Consider the following 24,260-nt stretch of genomic DNA (forward strand, 5'->3'; position numbering starts at 1 on the left):
CAAACTCAAGGAAAAAGAATATATTTCACACTCTAAAATTATCAAAGTAATTCACTACTTTTATGCACTAGCAAAGGAAAGCAAGTACATACTGGGGTAATACATTAAGTCTCAATGAAATTATAACTGCTTTTAAATATAGTTGGTTTAAATCTCTAGATGACATTCAGAATTATATAGCCAAATGTTAGTAATTTCTGCCCAGAAAATAGAATCCTGACTGTAATTTTTAAAAATATACGGTAAAAACAAAAAGAAAATCCTTTGTTAATGTTTAAAATAGTAAAACCCTTTCTATAATAAGATAATCATCATCAAAATATAAATAAGGAAGGTTTCCACACAATTTCAATCTTTTTCCCATTCAAAAGTGTAAAAATTAGATGGTTACTGTAATTACTCCATTATGTTTTTGGTATCTGTTTACCTGTCAGTTTAATAAAACTCTGGTAACTGCAATTTTCATCAAAAGTATATTTTGGACAGCCTCTCACCTGGTCTCTTCATCATCCCAAGCGATGCGCATGCCTTTCCCACCACCACCTGCTGAGGCCTTGATCATGACAGGGTAGCCTAACAGCAGGGAAGAATTAGACAGAAGTTCAGACTTTGATCATTGGGATGTATGAACATGACAACTGACCACATGTTCAATAACGCAGAAGACAATAATTAATTTATTTAAAAGTTCCTTTCTTTAGAGTCAGGAAAATAACACCAGGAAAGTAACACCAGTGTAATGATGTATTTAAAAAATGAGAGTGTGACCATTTTAAAAGAAAAAAGGGTACTTGTACCAATAAACATAACATTTTCCCCAGTAATAAAAGCTAAGAAAACATACATAAATTAACAGTGGATTCCAAAAACAGAAGTACAGTATTAAGTAACCAAAGATACAAGAAACAACTTATAATAGCACCAAGAAACATCTCCAAAACTGAGGTTTGCATGCATAACAAATTCCCTTTTTTCAAAAATGGTGATTTTCAGGTACTTAAGGTATTTTCATCTGAAGAGTCACAGAGAACCCCTACAGCTTTTATTAGCAAGAACTGACATGATGGTATCAGGGAAAATACAAACATGGCTACGATACTATGTGCTGGAGCAGAAGCTCCAGGGCTCACTGGTATCAATGGAGAAGCTATTCCACTGTTCCGTACATTAACAGGGTGTTATGAAAATACAAAGTAAGGTCAAAACAAAGGACCCTTCCAGCTAAAGTTTTAAACTCATAAAATTGTCATCAGTTACATGATTAAGTATTTAGTTATTATACAGTAAAATCTCTGACAGCAAGAGTCATTTATAACGATTTATCAAGAAAGTGTAAAAGTCCCCTTCTTTAGATGTTTTCTAAAAACAAGGTAGAGATACTCCTATGTTTGGGGCCATTTGTTTATGATCTTTTCTGAAGAAAAAGGAGCTCAGTGAGCCCTTATAGGATCCGTCCCGGACTGTGATGCTCTACTGGCACTCCACTCAAGCTATAGGATCTTTAGAGGAAAAGGGAAGAGAAGGCCAAATGTCACAGACCTTTTGAACCCCAAACCACAAAACATCACTCTTAACTTCAACTTAGTTAAAATGGCACCTGCTTCCTAAGTGTTTTACAATTAATTCAATTTAAAATTTTTTTATGTTCATGATGTTTATATGGGCTGGTATTTTTGAAACAATGCTCAGTGCACTGAGAAGACAGATACAGAACATGCTCTTACATTGGGAGCCTTCAAATCCAAGAAGAGAAAAGCGAAGGACCCAAATAGTTCTATCACTGGCAATTCAAAACAGAAAGGATCATAGGGAGGTAGAGAGAAAAATAATTAAGAAAAGTGTATTATCAGAAGGGCCATTTAGGCTGGGCACAGTGGCTCATGCCTGTAATCCCAGCACTTTGGGAGGCTGAGGTGGGCGAATCACGAGGTCAGGAGATTAAGACCATCCTGGCCAACATGGTGAAACCCCGTCTCTACTAAAAATACAAAACTTAGCTGGGTGTGGTGGTGTGCGTCTGTAGTCCCAGCTACTCAGAGGCTGAGGCAGGAGAATCACTTGAACCTGGGAGGTGGAGATTGCAGTGAGCTGAGATTGCGCCACTGCACTCCAGCCTGGCGACAGAGCAAGACTCCGTTTCCAAAAAAGAAAACAAAGAAAAGGCTATTTACATGATGCTATGAAGAATGAGCAGGACTTGAACATTTCAGGCACGAATACTGGGGAAAACAGAGGCAGAGATTATAGGACAAGTTTAAGGAACGACTAAAACAATTCAGTTGAAGTACAGAGTTATCTGCAGGATGGTAGGGGAAAACACAATAGAAAACATAGATGGGGACAAAGTATGGAAGATTGTGCACGTTTTGATTCTTGATTCTGCACGAGATTATGTACGAGTTTTTGTTTTGCTTTTTTGAGACAGAGTCTCGCTCTGTCGCGCAGGCTGGAGTGCAGTGGCGCAATCTCGGCTCACTGCAAGCTCCGCCTCCCGGGTTCACGCCATTCTCCTGCCTCAGCCTCTCCAAATAGCTGGGACTACAGGCGCCCACCACCACGCCCGGCTAATTTTTTGTATTTTTAGTAGAGACGGGGTTTCACCGTGGTCTCGATCTCCTGACCTCGTGATCCACCCGCCTCGGCCTCCCAAAGTGCTGGGATTATAAGCGTGAGCCACCGCGCCCGGCCTTATGTACGAGTTTTAATCCTGCATGAGACTGGCAAGAATGGTATTTGTCTCATTCACAATAACAAGCATAAAATAATCGGAATGCAATCAGTAGAGAAGAATTAGCCTGTTTTAGAGGAGTGAAAAAGCCCAATCTAAAAATCTGAAACTGGTATACCTGCAAAATCCGGTTTACAACAACTTAATAGATCTTTACCCCCATCCTCTCAAAAAAATATTTTATCAATGCATCATCACAAACCATTTATCCATGTAACAGGAAACCACAAGAGCTGAGAGACAGCTCACATCTCCACTACATTCAGTTCCCTCTGAGGATTAGGAAATTTGCAGTTTTTCTGGTTCCAGTACTAATCTCATTTTAGTCATTTACTATGGACCGTGGACTATACAGTGATTTGTGAATTTCAAAATAAGACATGGAAATCTTTCTTGCTCACAAGGAACAAGCTGGGGAAACAAGATACATAAAATAATTTGTCAACAAAAAATTATCAGATGTTCAGAAAAGGCGGGAAGTCCTTAGAGAATAGGACAATATATAATAAGGCATTGTGGTCTCCCAATGCTGCTGGCATCACAGCATTAGACCTGTGAATATGTATAACCCAGGAAAGCAAGATTCCCTGACCAAAATCTCACAAGCCAAACAGAAAAAGGTTGGCAGGGAGGAAGAAACTGATACAAGTTAGACTCGCTTTTTTTCTTTTTTTTTTGGTCTTGCTCTGTCACCCAGGCTAGAGTGCAGAGTGTGATCTTGGCTCACTGCAGCCTTGACCTCTTGGACTCAAGCAATCCTCCCACCTCAGCCTCTTCAGTAACTGGGACAACAGGTGCACCCCAACACACCCAGCTAATTTTCTTTCTTTTATTTTTTTTAAAAGATGGGGGTCTCATTATATTGCCCACATTGGTCTGGAACTCCTGGCCTTAAGCAATCCTCCTGCTTTGGCCTCCCAAAGTGCTGGGATTACAGGCATAAACCACTGAACCTGGCTGACACTAACTCTTAATCTAACCGTTGAGCTATATTCCGAAATAATGTAACAGTAAGGTTTTCAACTCAACTTCTTATGCCAAATAGATTTCAGGCAGTATATATGCTGTTACCACACCATGGAGAAACAACACTTAGAAATCTGAAGAGGAGGGAAAAGAATAATCCACACAGATAATGTTAAATAATATCCAACAGTTCAGTCCCTCATCCCTACTTTCTTGTGTCCCTACCACTCTAATTAAGATAAGTAAACGGGAAGTGGAAGTAAAAAAAGGTTTAGTCAAAAGTTGACATTCCTGGACAAATCAGAAATGATCAAGTTGATGGTGCTTGTTACCCCTCACTTACCTCATCTGGAAATGAAATTTCCACTAATGTTCTCTCACATTTTCTCATCCGCTGGAGCACTTACTTTTGTGCTTGGCTCTTGTCTATAATGTATTTGTTTAATTTTGTATCCTTCGGCTGACATATGTTTGAAACAGAATGGTTAAGGGATGGCTCTGTGTCCCCACCCAAATCTCATCTTGAAATGTAATAATCCCCATGTGCTGTGGGACGGACCCGGTGGGAGGTAACTGAATCATGAGGGCGGTTTTCCCCATACTGTTCTCGTGATAGTGAGTGAGTTCTCATGAGATCTGATGGTTTCGTAAGTGTCTGGTATTTCCCCTGCAGGCACTCATTCTCTTGTTGCCTGGTGCCATGTTAAGACGTGACTTTGCTCTTAATTCACCTTCCACCATGATTGTGAGGCCTTCCCAGCCATGTGGAACTGTGAGCCCATTAAACCTCTTTTTCTTTATACATTACCCAGTCTCAGGTATGTATTTATTAGCAGTGTGAGAATGGACTAATACACAGAGCATAACAAAATACAAATTCTACTCGTAAAAGGAGGTGAATGTCCTAGTAGAAGAGACTGCTCTAAAAAAAAAAAAAACAAAAATCAGGCTCTAGTGCTCTTCCCAAGTTTTTCCTCACCTTCCAGGTACTCTCATTGGATGCTTACTGCTACTACCTTACCTCACCCCAGACACAGAAATGACTCCCCTACTGACACTGCACCTCCAACACAGAGACAGTCTCCACTCCTTATTCTCTTCCACACAATAAAAGAGGCACTAATGCTTCCGAAAAGAAATCTACTAAGTACTATATGAGAAAATATACGAAGAAAATACAGAAACTTAGGTTAGCAAAGTACTACAAAGTCTCCATTCCTACTTTTCTGGACTCAGTTTTCAAGGGCAGGTTTAAGTGCAAGACAAGACATCTTCTCTGAGTCCCTCACCTCCCAGCTATCAGTGCGTCTTACTTTCTACCACAAAGCAAGCAGTCTTCTTTCTAACTCTACTATCAAATTTGTATTCGTCAGCTTAAAAAATGTTTACTGAATATACACTATAAGCCTTATCTGGCTCTCTGCAGGCTACAAAGGCCAACAATTCAGAAAACTCCCTGCTATCTAGCAGACAATGATATACAAACATACATGCATCTAAATATATGTGTGAGTCGGGTGGAGTGGCTCACACCTGTAATCCCGGCTACTTGGGAGGCTAAGCTGAGGGCACCGCTTGGGCCCAGGAGGTCAAGGCTGCAGTATTTCTTTATGTATATACCTATACTAATATAAATAAATAAGTGCATGTATGTCTTATATACAATGTAAGATAGCGATGACTGCTATAATAAAACAACACGGACGGAATAAATGTAACTGAGAGTGATAGGGTTACTGCTCCTTGAAAATGCTTCTCTGAGAAAACTGGTATTTAAACTGAGAACCTAAAGACAAGATAGAGCGAGCACTCTGAAAATCAATGAGGGGGGATGAGTCCCGACAGAAGGAACAAGTTGGAAGGTGTGATACAGGAAAGGAAGTACATAATACAGCATTTTAAAAGATCACTTTGGCTGCTGTGCAATGAATGAATTGTGAAAGGGCAAAGGTAGAAACAAGGAGCTGATGAGGAAGCCTTTGCAGCAGTCCAGCTAGCAGCAGAGATAGAGAGAAAGACAAAGACTAGAGTTAGCAACAGTTTGGATGTGGAAGATAAGGGGATGAATGAAGGAAGATTCTAGGAGCTTAGGAGATCTTCCATTTAGTTATGGATTCCAAGTTAAAAAGAATTATCTTTTTTGACCAACTGATAATGTCACGTTTGCCTACTCAAGACACAATAAATAACCTCACTTTTCAAGCAAAACCCATGCCACACATGGTAGCACAACCTGGTAACTTAAAAGCTGATAAAATGACGCCCTATTGATGCAACAGTGGTAAGCTGTATAATAAAGAATCTTATGTGGTTTTCTCACCTACAATTTCTTGAATTAAAATTTCAAAGAATCTACTAATAGGAAAGGAAAAATAAAAAGAAAGGAAAAGAAAAGTATTTCTTAGGAAATGTCTTATTCCTAATACAGCAATATTAATCAGAAATCTCTCATGGATCAAGGAGAAGATGTGATGGGGAGTGGGGGTCTTCTTTAAAACCAATTGCAAAACACCTATAATTAAAGGCAAGGCCTTTGTTTCCTCAAGGAACAGTCCAATGTAAAAAGAAAACAAAAGATATTTCAGGAAGTTGAACAGTCCTCTAGATGGACAGAATAGGCCCTGATATGGGTAATAGGACGACCTCAGAAGAGAAAAGACCCCTACTCCAAGAAAGAACTAGGACAGAAAGGAAATCCCCAGATGAAAGTTGCACATGAGAATTACATAGAAATCAAATAGCACGCATTGCTTTGTTTCGTTTCTTTGTGCTCCTCTAATGTAAAGTAGTTCACTTGTCTTTTGGACCCCCTTGGCCTCTCCAGAAGGGAAAGTGTGGGTTTGTGTTTGTTGTTTCGTGCTGATGGCGGGGGGAGTTCTTCATGACCATGATATTTTTGAAGAATCCAGGGTGGTTGTTTGATAGAATATTCCACAATTTGAATATACCTGATTCTTCACTCACTAAATTCAAGATTTTTAAGAAATCTTAAATACAACATAGTTGATATTGTATCCTCGAGTTCTTCCATCACATCAAAAGTAAAATAAAAAGTCAATTTATCCCAAACTGATAAAGCTTGATTACTTAAGATGGCATCCATTAAATTTCCTCACAGAAAGTATGCCATTTTTTTCTTAGCAAATAATCTGTAGATTGATACTTTGAAACTGTGATGATCCTATATCCAAATAATTTTCACCCATTATTAAAAATGAACATTAATGATTCTTGGCCGGGCGCAATGGCTCACGCTTGTAATCCCAGCACTTTGGGAGGCTGAGGCGGGCGGATCACGAGGTCAGGAGATCGAGACCACGGTGAAACCCCGTCTCTACTAAAAATACAAAAAAATTAGCCGGGCATGGTGGCGGGCGCCTGTAGTCCCAGCTACTCGGAGAGGCTGAGGCAGGAGAATGGTGTGAACCCGGGAGGTGGAGCTTGCAGTGAGCCGAGATCGCGCCACTGCACTCCAGCCTGGGCGATGGAGCAAGACTCCGTCTCAAAAAAAAAAAAAAAAAAAGAAAAAAAAGAACATTAATTTAATGATTCTTGCTTTAATCAATATCCACATTGTTCACTGCACAATGATTAAAAAAACATAAAGACAAAGATCTTTGCCTGTCTTCTTTGTTGTTTCTGCAGTGGCTGAAACTGCCTAAAGAATAACATGCAAAGTAAGAGTTACTAAGTAAATGTATTAGTTAATCTGAGCAGCTGTAAGTCATTACTTTTACTGCTGTAAATCTATGTCACCTACAAACATACTGCAGCATTATCCATTCCACTGTGAATGGACATTCAGACTGTATCCTGTTCTATTTACATAACAATGGTCCTTTGAATATTTTTGTACTTGTTGTCTGGAACTTTGTATATGAGCTTCCTGGATCTATGTGTAAGAACACAACTACTGGATAGTATGAAACTCTTTATAAATTCTTTATTTAAAAAGATCAAATCTATTCACTTTTCTTTATCTCAGTTATCATAATACTTAATCATAATATTTACACAAACTACCGGCAGTCCAGGACTCTTGTACTGGCCTACTAGCAGAACTCCCCACTACTATAGTTGCCCCCATCCAAGCCACATAGTGGTCAGTGAAATTTTCTTAAGGTATATATACTATTTTATCTCTCTCCTGCCTACATCTCTCATGGGTTTACATTACACTACGAAAAAACCATAGACGTATAATGAAATAGAAATTATGAACCAAAGGATAGGAAGTGTGATGGGTAGAGAGACAGCATAATATAAGCTTGTTTAATCAGAACACGAGAAGGGGCTATGCTAGACTTGCCCTAAGAAAACTTTTTGAAAGCCTAAAAGGCCTTAACCTAACAAAATTAATGTACCTGCCAGACTAAACATCTATACCTTTTAAATAAAGGTAACAAAATCCAAACACACAATATAACATTTACAATGTCTAGAATCCAATAAACAATTAAGATAGGTAAAGACGCAAAATGTGATTCATATCAGAAGGAAAGTAGCTGACACAAATAAACCCAGAAATGAAGACTCTTAAAACAGTTGTTACAAATACTATTATAAGTTACAGCTATTACAAACAGGTAAAATGATTTAGAGAAAAAAATAAACATGATGAGATAAACAAGAAAAAAACAAACATTTAAAATTAGGTTTTTAGATATTAAAATGACTAAAAAGAAAAAGTCCAATAATATATAAAAAGAATTATATACCATGACCAAATGGGATTTAGTCCTGGTATGCAAAGCTGATTCAACATCCAAAAATCAATTAATGTAATCCATCACATTAACAGGCTAAAGAAGAAAATCATATGATTATATAAATATATGTAGAAAAAGCATTTAACAAAAATCAACAATCATTGAGTTCAGCAAACTAGGAATAAAGAGAAATTTCTTGTACTTGATAAAGAATATACACAAAAAGCCTACAGCTAACATCACACTTAATGACAAGAAACTGGACGCCTTCTCCCAAAAATCAGGAATACAAGAATGTCCCCTCTTACAACTCTTATTCAACATCTGACTGCAGATTCCAGCTTATGAAGTATGTCAAGAAAAGGAAATAAAGAGTAAACAGACTGGGAAGGAATAAATAGAACTGTCTTCACTAGTGGATAAGATGACTGTCTATGAAGGAATTCCAAAAAAATCAGCAACAACAACAAAATTCTTGGAACTAATAAGCAATTACAGTAAGGTTACAGAATACAAATTAATATCCAAAAGATTATCACATTCCTATATACCAGCAGTGAACAACTGGAATTTGAAATTAAAATAATACCATTTACATTAGCATTAAAGAAATAAAATAGGCATGAATCTTAAAATACATACAGTGTATCTATGAGGAAAACTACAAAACTCTGATGAAAGAAATGGATGAAAATCTAAATGTAGAGATAATCAATGTACATGGATAGGAAGATTCAATATTGTTAAGATATCAATCCTCCTCAACATGATCTATAGGTTGAACACAATTAAAATCAAAGTCCTAGCAATTTATTTTGTAGATATCAACAAACTGATTCTGAAGTTTATATGGAAAGGAAAAGACCCAGAATAGGCATCACAATATTGAAGAAAAAGAACAAATTCAAAAGACTAACAATACTCAACTTCAAGACTTACTATAAAGCTACTGACATCAAGACAGTATGTATTGTCTAAGACAGACAAATTACTCAAGAGCCCAGAAATAGACCCACACAACTGAACTATGACAAAGAAGCAATGGCAATTAAATGGAGATAGTCTTTCCAAACAAAGGGTACTGGAATAACTGGATATTAATTACGCTGGATATTCATTAAGAAAATTAATCTTGCCACAATCCTTATACCTTTCACAAAAATTAACTCAAAATGGATCTCAGACCTAAATATACATTGCAGAACTATAAAATTTCTAGAGAAAAAATAGAAGAACATCTAGGAGACTTTGGTTTAGCAATGAGTTTTTACATACAACACCAAAAGCACAAACCATGAAAAACTGACACATTTAACTTCATTAAAATAAAAACTTCTGCAGCCCAAATAACATTCTTAAAAGAATAAAGACACAGCCAGGCACGGTGGCTGATGCCTGTAATCCCAGCACTTTGGGAGGCCAAGGTGGGCAGATTATCTGAGGTCAGGAGTTCGAGACCAGCCTGGCCAACATGGCAAAACCCCATCTCTACTACAAGTACAGAAAAAAAAAAAAAAATTAGCCAGGCATGGTGGCGGGTGTCTATAATCCCAGCTACTCAGGAGGCTGAGGTAGGAGGATAACTTGAACCTGGGAGGCGGAGGTTGCAGTGAGCCACGCTCACGCCACTGCACTCCAGCCTGGGCAACAAGAGTGAGATTCCATCTCAAAAAAAAAGAATAAAGACATAAGTTCTAGACTGGGAGAAAATATTTACAAAACCCATACCTAAGAAAGAACTTGTATCCAAAATACACAGAGCTCTTAAAACTCAACAATAAGAAAACAAACCACCCAATTGAAAAATGAACAAAAGATTTGAAGAGACATCTCAATAAAAAAGAAACACAGATGGCAAATAATAGCATGAAAAGATGCTCAATATTATATGTCATGAGGGAATTGCAAACTGAAACTATGAGATCCTACTATGTGCCTATTAGAATGGCTAAAATCCAAAACACTGACAACACTAAATGTTGCCAAAGATGAAGGACACCTGCAGGAATGTCTGCAAGTTGAAATTTCTATAGCAAACACTGAAACAATAGAAATAGAGTATAAAATTTCCAATATAGTGGAGGGAGGAATGGGAAGGGGACATAAAATAAGAACAAGAGACATTTTTTTTAAAGTCATCATCAAAAAGAAGCCAAGAAAGAAAACAGAATCCAAACAATGGAACAAACAAAACCCCCAAAAAGTAGATTATATAAATAAATCAAAATACAATTTTAAATACAATAAATATAAATGGACTAAACTCTCCAGCTAAAAGACAAGCTCCAGCAGGCTGAATAGAAAAACAATAAAATAAAAATCCAGTCCAAATTTAGATGTGCACTTATAAGAGACACACCTAAAACAACAGTTCACTGGCAGATGAAAAAGATAAAGAATGATATAAGGATAAAACAAAAATAAGCTTGTTTAGGAATATTAACATCATAATTAGACTCGAAAACAAAAATTGGTCATTATGTTTTGATAGCCAAGGAAACACCATACACTGTAATATACTTATTATCTAAACAGGGACAAAACCTAACAAGCAAGGAAAAATTGGAAAATCACTTTTTCAAATATAGGTCCATCAAATATCCAAAAACATCACAAGAAGGCTGGATGTGGTAACTCATGCCTATAATCCCAGCACTTTGGGAGGCCGAGGTGGGCGGATTACTTAAGGTTAGGAGTTCGAGACCAGCCTGGCCAACATGGTGAACCCTCATCTCTACTAAAAATACAAAAAAATTAGCCAGGTGTGGTGGCAGGCACTTGTAGTCATAGCTACTCGGGAGGCTGAGGCAGGAGAATCGCTTGAACCCGGGAGGCAGAGGTTGCAGTGAGCCCAGATTGTGCCAATGCACTCCAGCCTAGGTGACAGAGCGAGACTTTGTCTCAAAAAAACAAGGCCAGGTGCGGTGGCTCACACCTGTAATCCCAGCACTTTGGGAGGCAGAGGCGGGCAGATCACGAGGTCAGGAGATCAAGACCATCCTGGCTAACATGGTGAAACCTCGTCTCTACTGAAAATACAAAAAATTAACTGGGCATGGAGGCAAGCACCTGTAGTCCCAACTACTCAGGAGGCTGAGGCAAGAGAATGGCGTGAACCTGGGAGGGGAGCTGCAGTGAGCCAAGATCATGCCACTGCACTCCAGCCTGGGCGACAGAGCGAGACTCTGTCTCAAAAAAAAAAAAAAAAAAAAAAAAACACAGGCCGGGCGCAGTGGCTTATGCCTATAATCTCAGCACTTCGGGAGGCCAAGGTGGGCGGATCACCCGAGGTCAGGAGTTCAAGACTAGCCTGGCCAACATGGTGAAACCCCATCTCTACTAAACTATAAAAATTGGCCGGGCATGGTGGTGGGTGCCTGTAATCCCAGCTACTCGGGAGGCTGAGACAGGAGAATCACTTGAACCCGGGAGGCAGAGGTTGCATTGAGCCAAGATCGCACCATTGCACTCTAGCCTGGGTGACAGAGCGAGACTCCATTGTCTTAATTAAAAAAAAAAAAAAAAAAAAACTCACTAGAAGTTTTGAGTATCCTAATAGGTAGGTTTGACCTCTTGAGTTATCTATAAGACATTGCATATAATAATTTGAGAATATACATTCTTTTCAGGAGCATACAGAATATATATCAGAGTGACTTATTCCTTAGCCATAAAGCAATTTTTGTCAAACCTGAAAGATTTTTAAATGAAAAAGATGATACGCTCTGACCACAAAGCAACTAAGTTAGAAATCAATAATAATAAAAAAAACTATTTTTTTTCAGTTATTTAGAAATATATCACTAGGCTTGGCATGGTGGCTCACACTTGTAATTCTAGCACTTTGGGAGGCCAAAGCAGGAAGATCAGTAGAGCCCAGGAGTTTGAGAACAGCCTGGGCAACATGGCAAAACCCTGTCTCTACAAAAAATACAAAAACAACAACAACAACAACAAAAATTAGCCATAAGTGGTGCCATGGGCCTGTAATCCCAGCTACTCCAGTGGCTGAGGTGGGAGGATCGCTTGAGTCTCGGAGGTCAAGGCTACAGTGAGCCATGATCACACCACTGCACTCCAGCCTCAATGACAGAGCAAGACTCTATCTCAAAAAAATAAAGAATTAAAATACATCACCAAATAACATATGAGTCAAAATCATAGCAGAAATCTGAAAATACTTAGAAATGAACAATCATGAAAAATATATCTCAGAGTTACTAAGTACAGTTTTCTGCCCAGATCCCTAGTTCAGGACATTGCCCCAACTGTTGTAAGTATTGTCAACCAAAAGCTGACCTGTCCTCAGCTTTCTGCCTAAGGTCATGCCCCTTCCTAGGGGCAGCCCACACCCACTAGATAGTTGATACAGGTGTATAAAGGCTGAATCCTCTTGCCCGAACTTGGAACAATTAAAAAAGACCAACAAATATTCACAGCTCTCTAAATTATTAGCTGATGCCTTTGTTGAGAGAGAATCAATTCAACTTTTCCCTTGGCTCAGTTTCCTTCATTCCCCCTCAGGTATTGGTCTCAAAAGTATTTCCCCCAATAAGCTTCCAGAGTCTACCTCCAAGGGATTACAAGCTATGATAAGAGGAGTACATTTGGAAAGCTATTACAGTGATGTAGGCAAGGGATGATACTACCTTAAACAAAGAGAATAGCACCAGAAATGCAGAGTAGATAAATTCAAGAAATATTTAGGAGATGGTGGTGATAATCTGCAAATTTCAAAATCATACAATGAGATATAATAGTAAACACCTCGTCATGAAGAATGTCTTATTGATGATTATCAAAATTGAGGCTTTTCTATGTCCTGCCTCTGTAATCTATGACATTGCAGATGGTGGAAACTCCATCAGCCTTAGCCACTGAATAAGGATAGCATAGAACAAAACGCCTCCTTCTCACCCTACAACCTGACAGATGAGAATTGAACATACAGAATGAATAAAAACTAAATCTGTGGTGTTTAAAGTCACAAGAGAGGGGCAGCAAAAATGTGGTATAGTCGGGGTCTGGTGAACTAATGACAACTCCACAAACTCTAATTAAATTTAGCATATTACTAGAGTTTTCCAAGGAATCTAGTTCAGAATCTACTGGGAAATTTGGCTACCATGCATCATGTGACTACACTGAAAAATCCTTGCTGTAGATACAAACAAGGAAACAGTTTAAATTCAAGCAAATTGGGGAAATACACTCTACTATCAATGCATTACTCATTTTTTATTTGATCATAATTTTCCACTGATTTTATTGCTCTCTTTAAATCACAAAATAGTTATATTTAGTTTCATCATTATCAATTTCGTTTTGGAGTATCATTCGAGTTGGCAGAGCTCAGACTGAGGTGATGCACGTTTGCATCAATACTATTTGGGGTCTGTAATTATCCAGTAACTAGTAAACATATATATGTTGGAGTCTCTGATTTATCCACATCTCTACTACTACTGCACACACACACACACACACACACACACACACACACACACACACAGCCTTTCCTCAGTTTGTCATACACATATATACAAATAACTATATAAACATATTTAAACAAGACTGAATCAATATTCAGTATCTATAAAAATATAATCAAGATGTATTATACACTAAAACCAATACATGACACTATTTTATGACACTATTTCTTTGGCAGAGAAAGGCAAAACTGATTTTGCCTACCTATTATTTTTGGTAGGCAAAATTATTATTTTGGTATTATTTCTCTCTACTTAGGCAAATAAAAATACTAGATCCCTAACTCTGCTCCAGGGATCGGAAATCAGTGCATTTCAGTGCACAGATTAGAGCAAAACGCTTCACACACAGGAAGTTTCCAAACAAAAAAAGCAATGTTTTTTTCACATTACAATGTGTTTCCACATTCCTGCCTGAATGTTATGCACAGCCTTTTCCAACAGAGTAATAGAAAAAGGAAAAAATGGTATACACGAATGACTAACAATAAAACAAGAGAAAGAAGATGAAGGACTGAGAGAAATAAAAGGAGACAGAAACAGTAAATTTAACAGTAAAAGACAGAAAAAGAACTTGTGAAATTATGCTTAAACCCAAATGTGCATGTTGGAATAATAAAAGAAAATATAAGCATCTACTGGAAAAGAAAGAAGAAAAAAAGCCACAGAACACACGTTCCTGTCTCCCAGGGAATATCATTCTAATCTCAAATGACCACATCACTTCAATAATAGGAAAACAGCAAAATAAATGTCTCATTATTTAATGGATTTCACATAGATTATTTTAATGCCATTTTCTTTAACATAACTTTTCCTTAGGCGTTACTCAATCTCCTTAAATATTAAATGTTTTCGCCTGAAGATGAAATTGGCAAATAAATTAACAAGATGTAAGATTGTGAAGAAGGTATAAATTGTAATGTTTTTGCAAAGGTTTCTTCCATATAACCTTAACCCCAGAGTCATATATAACATGTGAAAATTTTTCTAAGCTGCATGAAATAGGCAAAATAAAAAGATTTCTGACTTAGCCACATATTTTTATCCCTCTTAAGTATGAACTATTGGTTGTATATAAGCAACAAAAGTAACTTTTTAAAAAAATGTTGTATTATGCCAAAAGGAAGATGAGAAGAATAGGCAAAGGCAAACAGCCAGGGCAGAAAAGAAAGGACTACCATAGCCCCCACACACTACGCAGAGACAGGGCAGACACACTACATCAGAAGACTAATAGTAAAATAAGTCAAATGGGAGAGCCAGACTTTCAAAGAACATAAGATGTCATGGGAACAGGCTGGTGTAAAGGCAATAAGGTTCAGTAAAAGACTTTCATACATTTGAATCTTAGATTCCTATAAATTTCTATTAGTCCAGCCTAATGAACACAAGGACAGCCTACAAGAATTGATGACTAGTAGTCATTAACAAGTATATACTGAATTTATTTGAATAATCCTAGATCATTTTGTTTCAATTATCTATTTGCTGAAAGTTTATCATGTTTTGCTTAATATTCCTTTTTTCCCCCAGGTATGTCTATTATAAAATTGAAGATTAAGGGGGAAAAGGGAGAAAATTATAGTCAAATTCTGGTCTATAAATATTACAAAAGAACTTTAAAATATGTGCTTGCTTAATTCATTTCTATACATATATATATATACATATTTCATTTTGATTCATTCACTAAATAACCACTTGCTGAATATATACTCTGTAACAAGCATTAAGTATTAGAAATACAAAGAAAACTAACTCATGGTCAATTTTACTATAAAATAGTAACCAGCCAGATGTGGTGGCTCACACCTGTAATCCCAGCACTTTGGGAGGCCAAGGCAGGGGGATCATTTGAGGTCAGGAGTTTCAGACTAGTCTGACCAACATGGTGAAACCTCGTATCTACTAAAAATACAAAAATTAGCCAGGCGTGGTGGTGCATGCCTGTAGTCCCAGCTATTTGGGTGCTAAGGCAGATGAATCGCTTGAACCAGGGAGGCAGAGGTTGCAGTGGGCTGAGATCGCGCCACTGCCCTCCAGCCTGGGCAACAAAATGAGACTCTGTCTCAGAAAACAACCACAACAATTTTACTATAAAATAGTAATCAAATTAATATAAAGCAATCATTTGCAAAGAAAAATAAAATTTATATATTGCAGAGAATCCTATACTATGTTAAGAAAAGAGCAATCCATCAATATAAATCAGTACATTTGGGGAAAAATATTCCTATATCAAACTAAGTCTTGGGAACATTGCAAGTCATGGGCAACACTTTATGAGATATTGCTCCTGTTTGTTATTATATTTTCTTTTTCTTTAACAATTATTTTAACTCAATCATCACTCCTTTCCTCTTTTAATAGTTACTTGAGAAAAATGTACATTATATTGTTATTGGGTAGAATGGTCATTATATATCCATAAGGTCTAATTAGTAGATAGTGCTGTTCAAGTCCTCTATTCCCTCCCTTACTGATCTCTCTAGATGTTGTATCCATTACTTACAGTGTGCTACTGTAGTCTCCAACTATTATTGTAGAATTAGTCTGTTTTTCCCTTCAATTCTGTCAATGTTTATCTTAAGTATTTTAGGGCCATGTTTTCTGGTGCATATATATTTATAATTGTTAATCAATATAAAATGTCCTTCTTTGTCTCTTATAATAGTTTTGGACTTAAAGTTTATCTTATCTGACATTGGCATGCCACCCCAGCTCTCTTTTGGTTACTGTTTGCATGGGATATCTTTTTCCATCCTTTCACTTTCAACCTATTTGTGTCTCTGCATCTAAAGTGAGTTTCTTATAGACAGTATATAGTTGGGTCACATTTTTTTAATCTGTTCTTCCCTCTGCCACAGTAAGATATTACTCTACACACACACTAGGATGGCAATAGTTTTCCTTATAAAAGAAAGAAAATAACAAGGTTGACAAGGATATGAAGAGATTGAAACCCTTATACATTCTTGGTAGAAATGTAAAATGGGACAGCCACCATGGAAAATAATTTGCTAGTATCTCCAAAAGTTACACATAGAATTACCATATAACCCAGCAATTTCACTTCTAAGAATATACCCAAAATAACTGAAAACAGGTATACAAACAAATACACGGACAAAAATATTCACAGCAGTACCATTTACAATAGCCAAGAGGTAAAAACAACCGAAATGTCCATCGATAGATGAATAAATAGATAAGGCCAGGTGCAGTGGCTCATGCCTATAATTCCAGCACTCTGGGAGGCCAATGTAGGTGGATGACTTGAGCCCAGGAATTCAAGATCAACCCAGGCAACATGATGAAAAGCCATTACAAAAGAATACAAAAATTAGTCAGGCATGGTGGCACACACCTGTAGTCCTAGCTACTCAGGAGGGTAAGGTAGGAGGATTAGTACAGCCCAGGAGATTGAAGCTGCAGTGAGCTGGGATCACACCACTGCACTCTATCCTGGGTAAAAGAGCGAGACCCTGTCTCAAAAAAATAAAAAATAGACAAAATGTGGCATGTACATACCATAGAAAATTATCCAACCATGAAAAGGGATAAACGGTAGAACATGGATGAACCTTAAAAACACTATTCTGTGTGAAAGAAACCAGACACAAAAGTTCATATGTTGTGATTCCATTTATTTATATGAAATATCCCCAGAATAAGTAAATCCACAGAGACACAAAGTAAATTAATGGTTGTCAGGGCCTAGATGGAAAGAAAATAAGAAGTAGATACTAATGAGTACAGAGTTTCTTTGGGGAGTAAAGAAGATGTTCTGAAATTAGATAGTGATTACCATTACACTACCTTGTAAATATATCAAAAATCACCAAATTATGCACTTCGAAAGGCTGAATTGTATAGTATTAAAAATTTATCTTAATTTTTAAAAATCTAATCTTTAGTATAAAAATCTGAACAAGTTACCTCCAGGGCCAGGGGGTAGGTGAGAACTGACTTGTAAGGATCATGAGGGAAATCTCCAGGGAAACAGTATGTTCAGTACCTTGGTGGGATTCTAAGTTATATATACATGCATATGTCAAAATCAACAAATACAGACTTAAGATTTGTTCACATTATATTGTGTGCAAATTTGGCATCAAAATAACAAAACTGTATACAAATACTGAATTCAATTAATAACACATATGTTGAAGTATTTAATGGGACATATATTGGCTGTGCAATTTACTCTGAAATGCAACAAAAATAAAATGGATTAGTATATGAACAGATAAGTGGTAAAGCAAATCTAGAAAAAGGTTAATAGTGGGATCTTAGCGTTGGGTATACGAGTATAAACTGTAACAATTATTTCAAAATGCCGTATGATTGAAATTTTTCAAAATAAAATGTTTGGGGAAAAGTTAATGAATAAAAAAAAATCTGCAAGTCATGAATACTATGCAGAAATGTAGAAAATAGTTGTAAGACAGAGAATGACTGGGTGGCAGTATTAGAGTATCTTCTCTTGAAGACATGATACTTAGGCTAAGATATGAAAGACTGCAAGGAGCTATTTTTGTGAAGATATCAGCAAGAGTCTGCTAGGTCCTGCCATCCCCCTTCACCCTGCAAAAGATTAAAAAAAAAAAAAAAACTTATCCTAAGGCCCTGAAATTTGCTGTGTTCAAGCAAGCTAATGTGATTGAAGTATGGTAGGCAAAGAAGGGAGTAGTATGCAGTAAGACTGGAGAGAAAAGCAGGTGTCAAATTACATAGGGATAGTAGTCAGAGTAAAGAATTGTGATTTTTATCTGAGTTCAATGGAGTCATTACAGAATTTAAAGTAGAAATGGGCTGGGATGAGATGAAATGTGTCCTTGTTCTTTAAAGATTTTAAATATCTCACTGTCAGCTATGTGAAATGTTTAAGAAATGAAGTAAAGAAACTATTGCCATAGTCCCTGCAAAAGACAAAAGTAGTTTGAAGGAGAGTGGTAGTAATGAAGATAGTGTATATAAGATGAACTGACAATACCTATTGATGTATTTACAACAGGATGATGAGGAAAAGAGGCATCCAGGAGAGACTCAGTTTTGGCCTCACTGAAAGGGGTGACATTTATTGAGATTTGGGAATTCTGGGAGAAGTAGGTTTATAGTATGGTAGACCTGAGGATCAAAAAAAAAAAAGTTTTTATTTAAATTGGGCATGATTTGTGATTGTGAGAAAGACAAGCAAAGGAAAAGAATCTGAATAATCTGGAAGTTGTTAAAGGACAGGTTTTAGATTCACAATTTATTTTCCTTTCAAGAATCAATTTTGACTTGATTGTATTAAGGACCTTTGGTCCAGTAAAAAGATCAAACTTCAATGGAAATCAAGCTCACTGATTACTGTTGTCTATCAATGAGGTTAAAGACAAACTGAGGATCAATAGCTCTGTATCTCTCAACTTAGACAGGTCAAAGGAAAAAATCAGGAACAAGAATGCAAGAAACCAGGTAGTCCAAAAAACAAATACATACAAGTAACATATTAAGTCTTAACTGTCTCTCACCTCATCAAGGATAGGAGACTGTCTGCTTCTTTAATTCCATGTATAACACACTTAAGTACCTTATAGTATTTTACACGAAGTAGTCGCTCAAATTTTAGCTGCCATCCTCTAATCCCATTAGTTTAGACACAGTATAATAAAAAGTCTTTGGAGCCAAATAAACCTAAATTTAAACCAGGGTCCACCACTCAATAGTTCTGTGACCTTGAGCAAATTACTTACCATTCCTAATTATTAGTTTCCTTAAATGTAAACAAAAATAATTAAACCCAAGAATTAGCATTAGAAACAATATTTCCAAAGTGCCTGGCCTAAGGAAGAAATGCTCCATAAACTGGAGTTACCATTATGTAAAAGGCACTTAATTCATCAATGCTCAATACAGTGAGTTTCCTACTTTGGCAGCATAGATTAATGTTTCCAGAAAAGTAAAGACATGAGAGAGGAGGAAATCACATAAAACAGGATAAATTTCATTTTCATCACATAACACAGAAAGAATTAAGAGAGAACTCTATGAATAGGTATAACACATGGACAATCAACAACTTACAGATGGATAGGTTCAAAGGTTTGATTATAAATCAGTTGTTTAGAACTAGGAACACATTTTCACGTGGAATCATAATCATAGTTAAAATGTGATATATCTAAATAAAATCAGTAGTAAAAAACTTACGAAATATCAAACAACACAGAAAGCCAACAGACTTTAATAAAACATAATTTAATTTATTTTAGAAAGTAGCACTTCAAGGAAAAGATTTTATACGAGGCTTCTGAGGTGATTCGAAGAGATTTTCAGACAAATTCTAAAAGCTCTGTAAGAGCTGATGACCCTAGTTCTTTATGGTTTATTTTACCTCAAATTTTATGGTTTCCCTTTCTTTCAGTATAAGCAAAACACCAGTACTCTTATACTTAATAGCCATGATTGCTATCATTTATTTCACAACCAAGAGAGAGTAACTGGGGAAGAATTAGAAGAAAGACAGGAAAGAGAAAGGAGTCATAAAGGAAGTGCCCAAGTACAAAGAAAAAAGACTTAGATTAGATTAGGTAACCTCAGTAGGAAAACATAAAAAATGAAAAGGAGGTAAAGCGCAGCATTAAAATATTGAGGGAGGAAAGCAAAGTGATGAGAACTAGTTAGACAGAGGCCCCTCATGATGAACTGGTTATCTTAAAGGTGACAGGTTATAACAAAAGTGGAAAATGGCCAGGTGCATTGGCTTATGCCTGTAATCCCGGCACTTTGGGAGGCTGAGGTGGGCAGATCGCCTAAGGTCAGGAGTTGGAGACCAGCCTGGCCAGTATGGTGAAACCCCGTCTGTACTAAAAATACAAAAAAATTAGCTGGCATTGTGGTGTGTACCTGCAATCCCAGCTACTCAGCAGGTGAAGGCAGGAGAATCACCTGAACCCGGGAGGCTGAAGTTGCAGTGAGCAGAGATCGCGCCACTGCACTCCAACCTGGGCAACAAGAGTGAAAACTCTGTCTCAAAAAAAAAAAAAGAAAGTGGAAGAAAAGGCATGAAAGCAAGCAAAGCAATCCACGGCCTGCCATTTACACAAAGGGAATGCTCGCAAGTCCAAAATTCACCATTCAAAATGTGGCACTGCAGTGTAACTGTAAATTTTCTTCTAATCCCTTTATTTCCCTAAATTTCTCTAAATATTGTCCTTTTTTATGTAGATACTATAATAATAATAATAATAGTATTATTATATCCAATGAGGTTGATAATAATATCTAACCTAGAACTAGAAAAAGAGCTTTTTAAATGTAAAGATGTCTGACAGGATGGAATTAAACTATTTTAGAAAACTATCCTCAAAAGCCAGTAGGTATATTACATGCCTCTTAGGCAATGAGGAACACCAGTGATTTCAAACCATGGACAGAAACTTTTGATTTCTCTCCATAAAGAAACCACAGAATCAGTTCTATATAGTCCAATTTATTTAGCAGTCGAGCAAATGTTTCTATGAAGTACTGAAATGCTTTTTGAAATGTTAATGATTCTGAAAAAAATAATGAAGAGATGAGGTAGTCAGATAAAATAAGATTTTCTATGGTCTGGGACCTATACCAATAAGATAGATTTTTGCAAAGCAAACAACAAAGCACACTTAATGATGAGCAAAGCCCAAATAATTTAGACAGAACCAACTACAAACAAGGATGCAACAAGCCAAACTGCTTTTCAGGTCACTAAAGAGACCTGCTAAGTTAGACTGTCCCATTTGCAAAGAACACGCTTACTAGTACAAGTGATCACTTCCAGACCAATAAGATATTTCTACATATCACAACTATATGAACTTTGCCAAATCAAATGCTCTCTAGAGGCAGAAAATAGATCTAAATAATCTTAATGAGAAAACAGGCCTATAGAAATGTTCGTGTGGCACGATGAGATGCTTGGACTGAGGCGTGCAGGAATGCTGAGAAGATGCTGGGATCTGACTACAAGCATTGCCTAATTTCTCTCATCCCTGTACAAATTTCTGTCAAATGTATACAATTACTGATTTGATTATTAAACCTGCAAAGTTATTTAACAATATTGTTAATCCATGATAATAGCATGCCCTTACACATTTTCTCAATTAGCAGATACCAAAAATAGTTCTCATGACCACCAAGAATATTTTTAAAATTAAAAAGTTGCGAGCCGGGTGCGGTGGCTCACGCCTGTAATCCCAGCACTTTTGGAGGCTGAGGCGGGTGGATCACCTGAGGTCAGGAGTTCAAGACCAGCCTGGCCAACATAGTGAAACTCCATCTTTACTAAAAATACAAAAAATTAGCTGGGCGTGATGGCGGGCACCTGTAATCCCAGCTACTAGGGAGGTTGAGGCAGGAGAATCGCTTGAACCCGGGAGGCAGAGGTTGCAGTGAGCCGAGATCGTGCCATTGCACTCCAGCCTGGGCAATGAGAGCGAAACTCCATCTTGAAAAAGAAAAGAAATTAAAAAGTTGGGAAACACTGCCCAAATACAAGTACATGTAAAACAGCCATTAAAAACTCCTCCAGTCTACCTTTTATTCCAATTTAGATCATTCAGTTCTAATTTCCCACATCTATTTTATCTTTCCCATCTAACAACACTGATACCTAACATCTTAGAAAAAGGCAAAAACTTAAAGAACTATGTCACATATGATATCTTCATTTTAATCCAAATGTTCTTAATTTTAACAAACCACATTCAACTATGTACATATAAATTGACATTAAACTTATATCCAATCTTCAGAATTCTTAAGACAATTCCTTCTTTGAATTAGCCTGTGATCTCATCTTACAAAAGAGCTATATATAGTTAAGGTCAAATTACTCTTTAAAGTCTCCTTTAATAATAGAATTTGGTAATTCAACTGATACATTCTTCCAGAGCAACAAGTAATCAAAATCTAAAACTACTGAAGTATTACTTGCTCAATGGGAATTACTTATTACCTGTTGACTCAACCGTATCTGCTGAAAGACACAGAAACCCTACCAAAGTTAATTTAAGGACTTACCAATTTCCCTTGCAATTCTGACAGCTTCTTCTGCATCCTGTAAAAGCAGGAAATGAGACTCAACATTAATCCCATGAGGCATTGCACAATGTCTTTAGGGCAGTCATATATTGCACTACTGTCTCCTCCGATTCATTTAATGTTCAGTTTTACTACCTTCTAACCCTTTTCATTCAGAGAAATGTAAAATTAATACCATAAGTGGAATGTAAATTCTACCTCATCATTATTATATTAAGAAACTCAAAGCAGTTGAAATGAGCTGGCAGGAAGCACTACCAGAATTGCCAATGATTTGGTGCAGTTGCCGGAATTTAATGGCAGAATTTAGATGTTTACAATCAATACTGAATCATAAATCAGGTCATTAAAGCTTGTCCGCAGCCAGCTTGTTTCTGTCCAATATTATATGTCATGTTTTCCTAGATTCTGTCAGCAGGGGGAGTTGATTCTCTATTGTTTGGGAGTAGTTGATCGATTTTCCAGAAATATAAAAGTTAATTTCCCAGTACCTACAGGAATTACGAATTGTTCCAAAAAATCCCCTTGGTAATCTGCATTACCTTTTCTATTGTTTCTTTCGTCTTTTTTTTCAGGTACATATTTTATCTTTACAATTGTATCTTGTTACATAAATTAAAACTTTAATTTCAATGAACCAACTACTGGAGAAAAAAACTCCAAAAAGCAAAAGAAAGAAAACACCTTCCTAAACAGTAAGGGGTAAGAGTTTATCCATTTAAGGATTAGTTATTGCTAAATATTAACCAATGCCACTTCTACCTCTAAGAAGATGAAAAGACAAAAACTTCCCTCGAATCTAAGTAATTTCACTGATCATTAACCCTCACCTAACACATCCAACACAGGACACTGCTGAATCATTTCCCCAAATAACAATAAAGATAATGCTGAAATCTAAGCCTCCTTCGTGTGTGTGTGTGTGTGTGTGTGTGTGTGTGTTTGTGTAATTCAGTGACACAAACTAAACTACCACAAAGACTGACAATATTGTTTTGAAACCACAGCTGGTAAGTGTGACTGAATTTTTAGAAAATGACTAAAATGCTGAAGGGAAGCCCAGTGTTTTTTAAGCTTTTAAGCTAATACATTTAAAATGCTGAGCAACCATGTCAGAATCCTCGGAGAAAGGGGAGAGAGAGGGGATGTTTATAACTGGTTCACTTATGTCTAATAAAAAAAATCTTCCTTAAAGTTCTTCAGTACCTAATAACATCCCCTGAATAAGGAGGTTGGCAGGGGAAGTTGTCAGAAAAATTTAATTTCCTTTCATTAGCCAGTCTGCTCCAC

At 36.9% G+C, this 24,260-nt stretch overlaps 1 protein-coding gene across 8 annotated transcripts in view; it reads right to left on the reverse strand.

Annotated features, from left to right (window-relative positions):
- Positions 1–24,260, reverse strand: part of PCCA (propionyl-CoA carboxylase subunit alpha) — a 452,191-nt gene that overhangs the window by 280,085 nt on the left and 147,846 nt on the right. For all 8 annotated transcript variants that reach the window (XM_055244179.2, XM_055244183.2, XM_055244186.2 and 5 more), the window contains 2 exons: positions 22,950–22,986; positions 495–573 (listed from right to left, as the gene is read on the reverse strand). In XM_055244179.2, coding sequence (XP_055100154.1) covers positions 495–573; positions 22,950–22,986 — 116 coding nt within the window. The remainder of the gene's footprint in view (positions 1–494; positions 574–22,949; positions 22,987–24,260) is intronic.

This window comes from Symphalangus syndactylus, chromosome 15, assembly GCF_028878055.3.
Source record: "Symphalangus syndactylus isolate Jambi chromosome 15, NHGRI_mSymSyn1-v2.1_pri, whole genome shotgun sequence".
Taxonomy (NCBI): Eukaryota; Metazoa; Chordata; class Mammalia; order Primates; family Hylobatidae; genus Symphalangus; species Symphalangus syndactylus.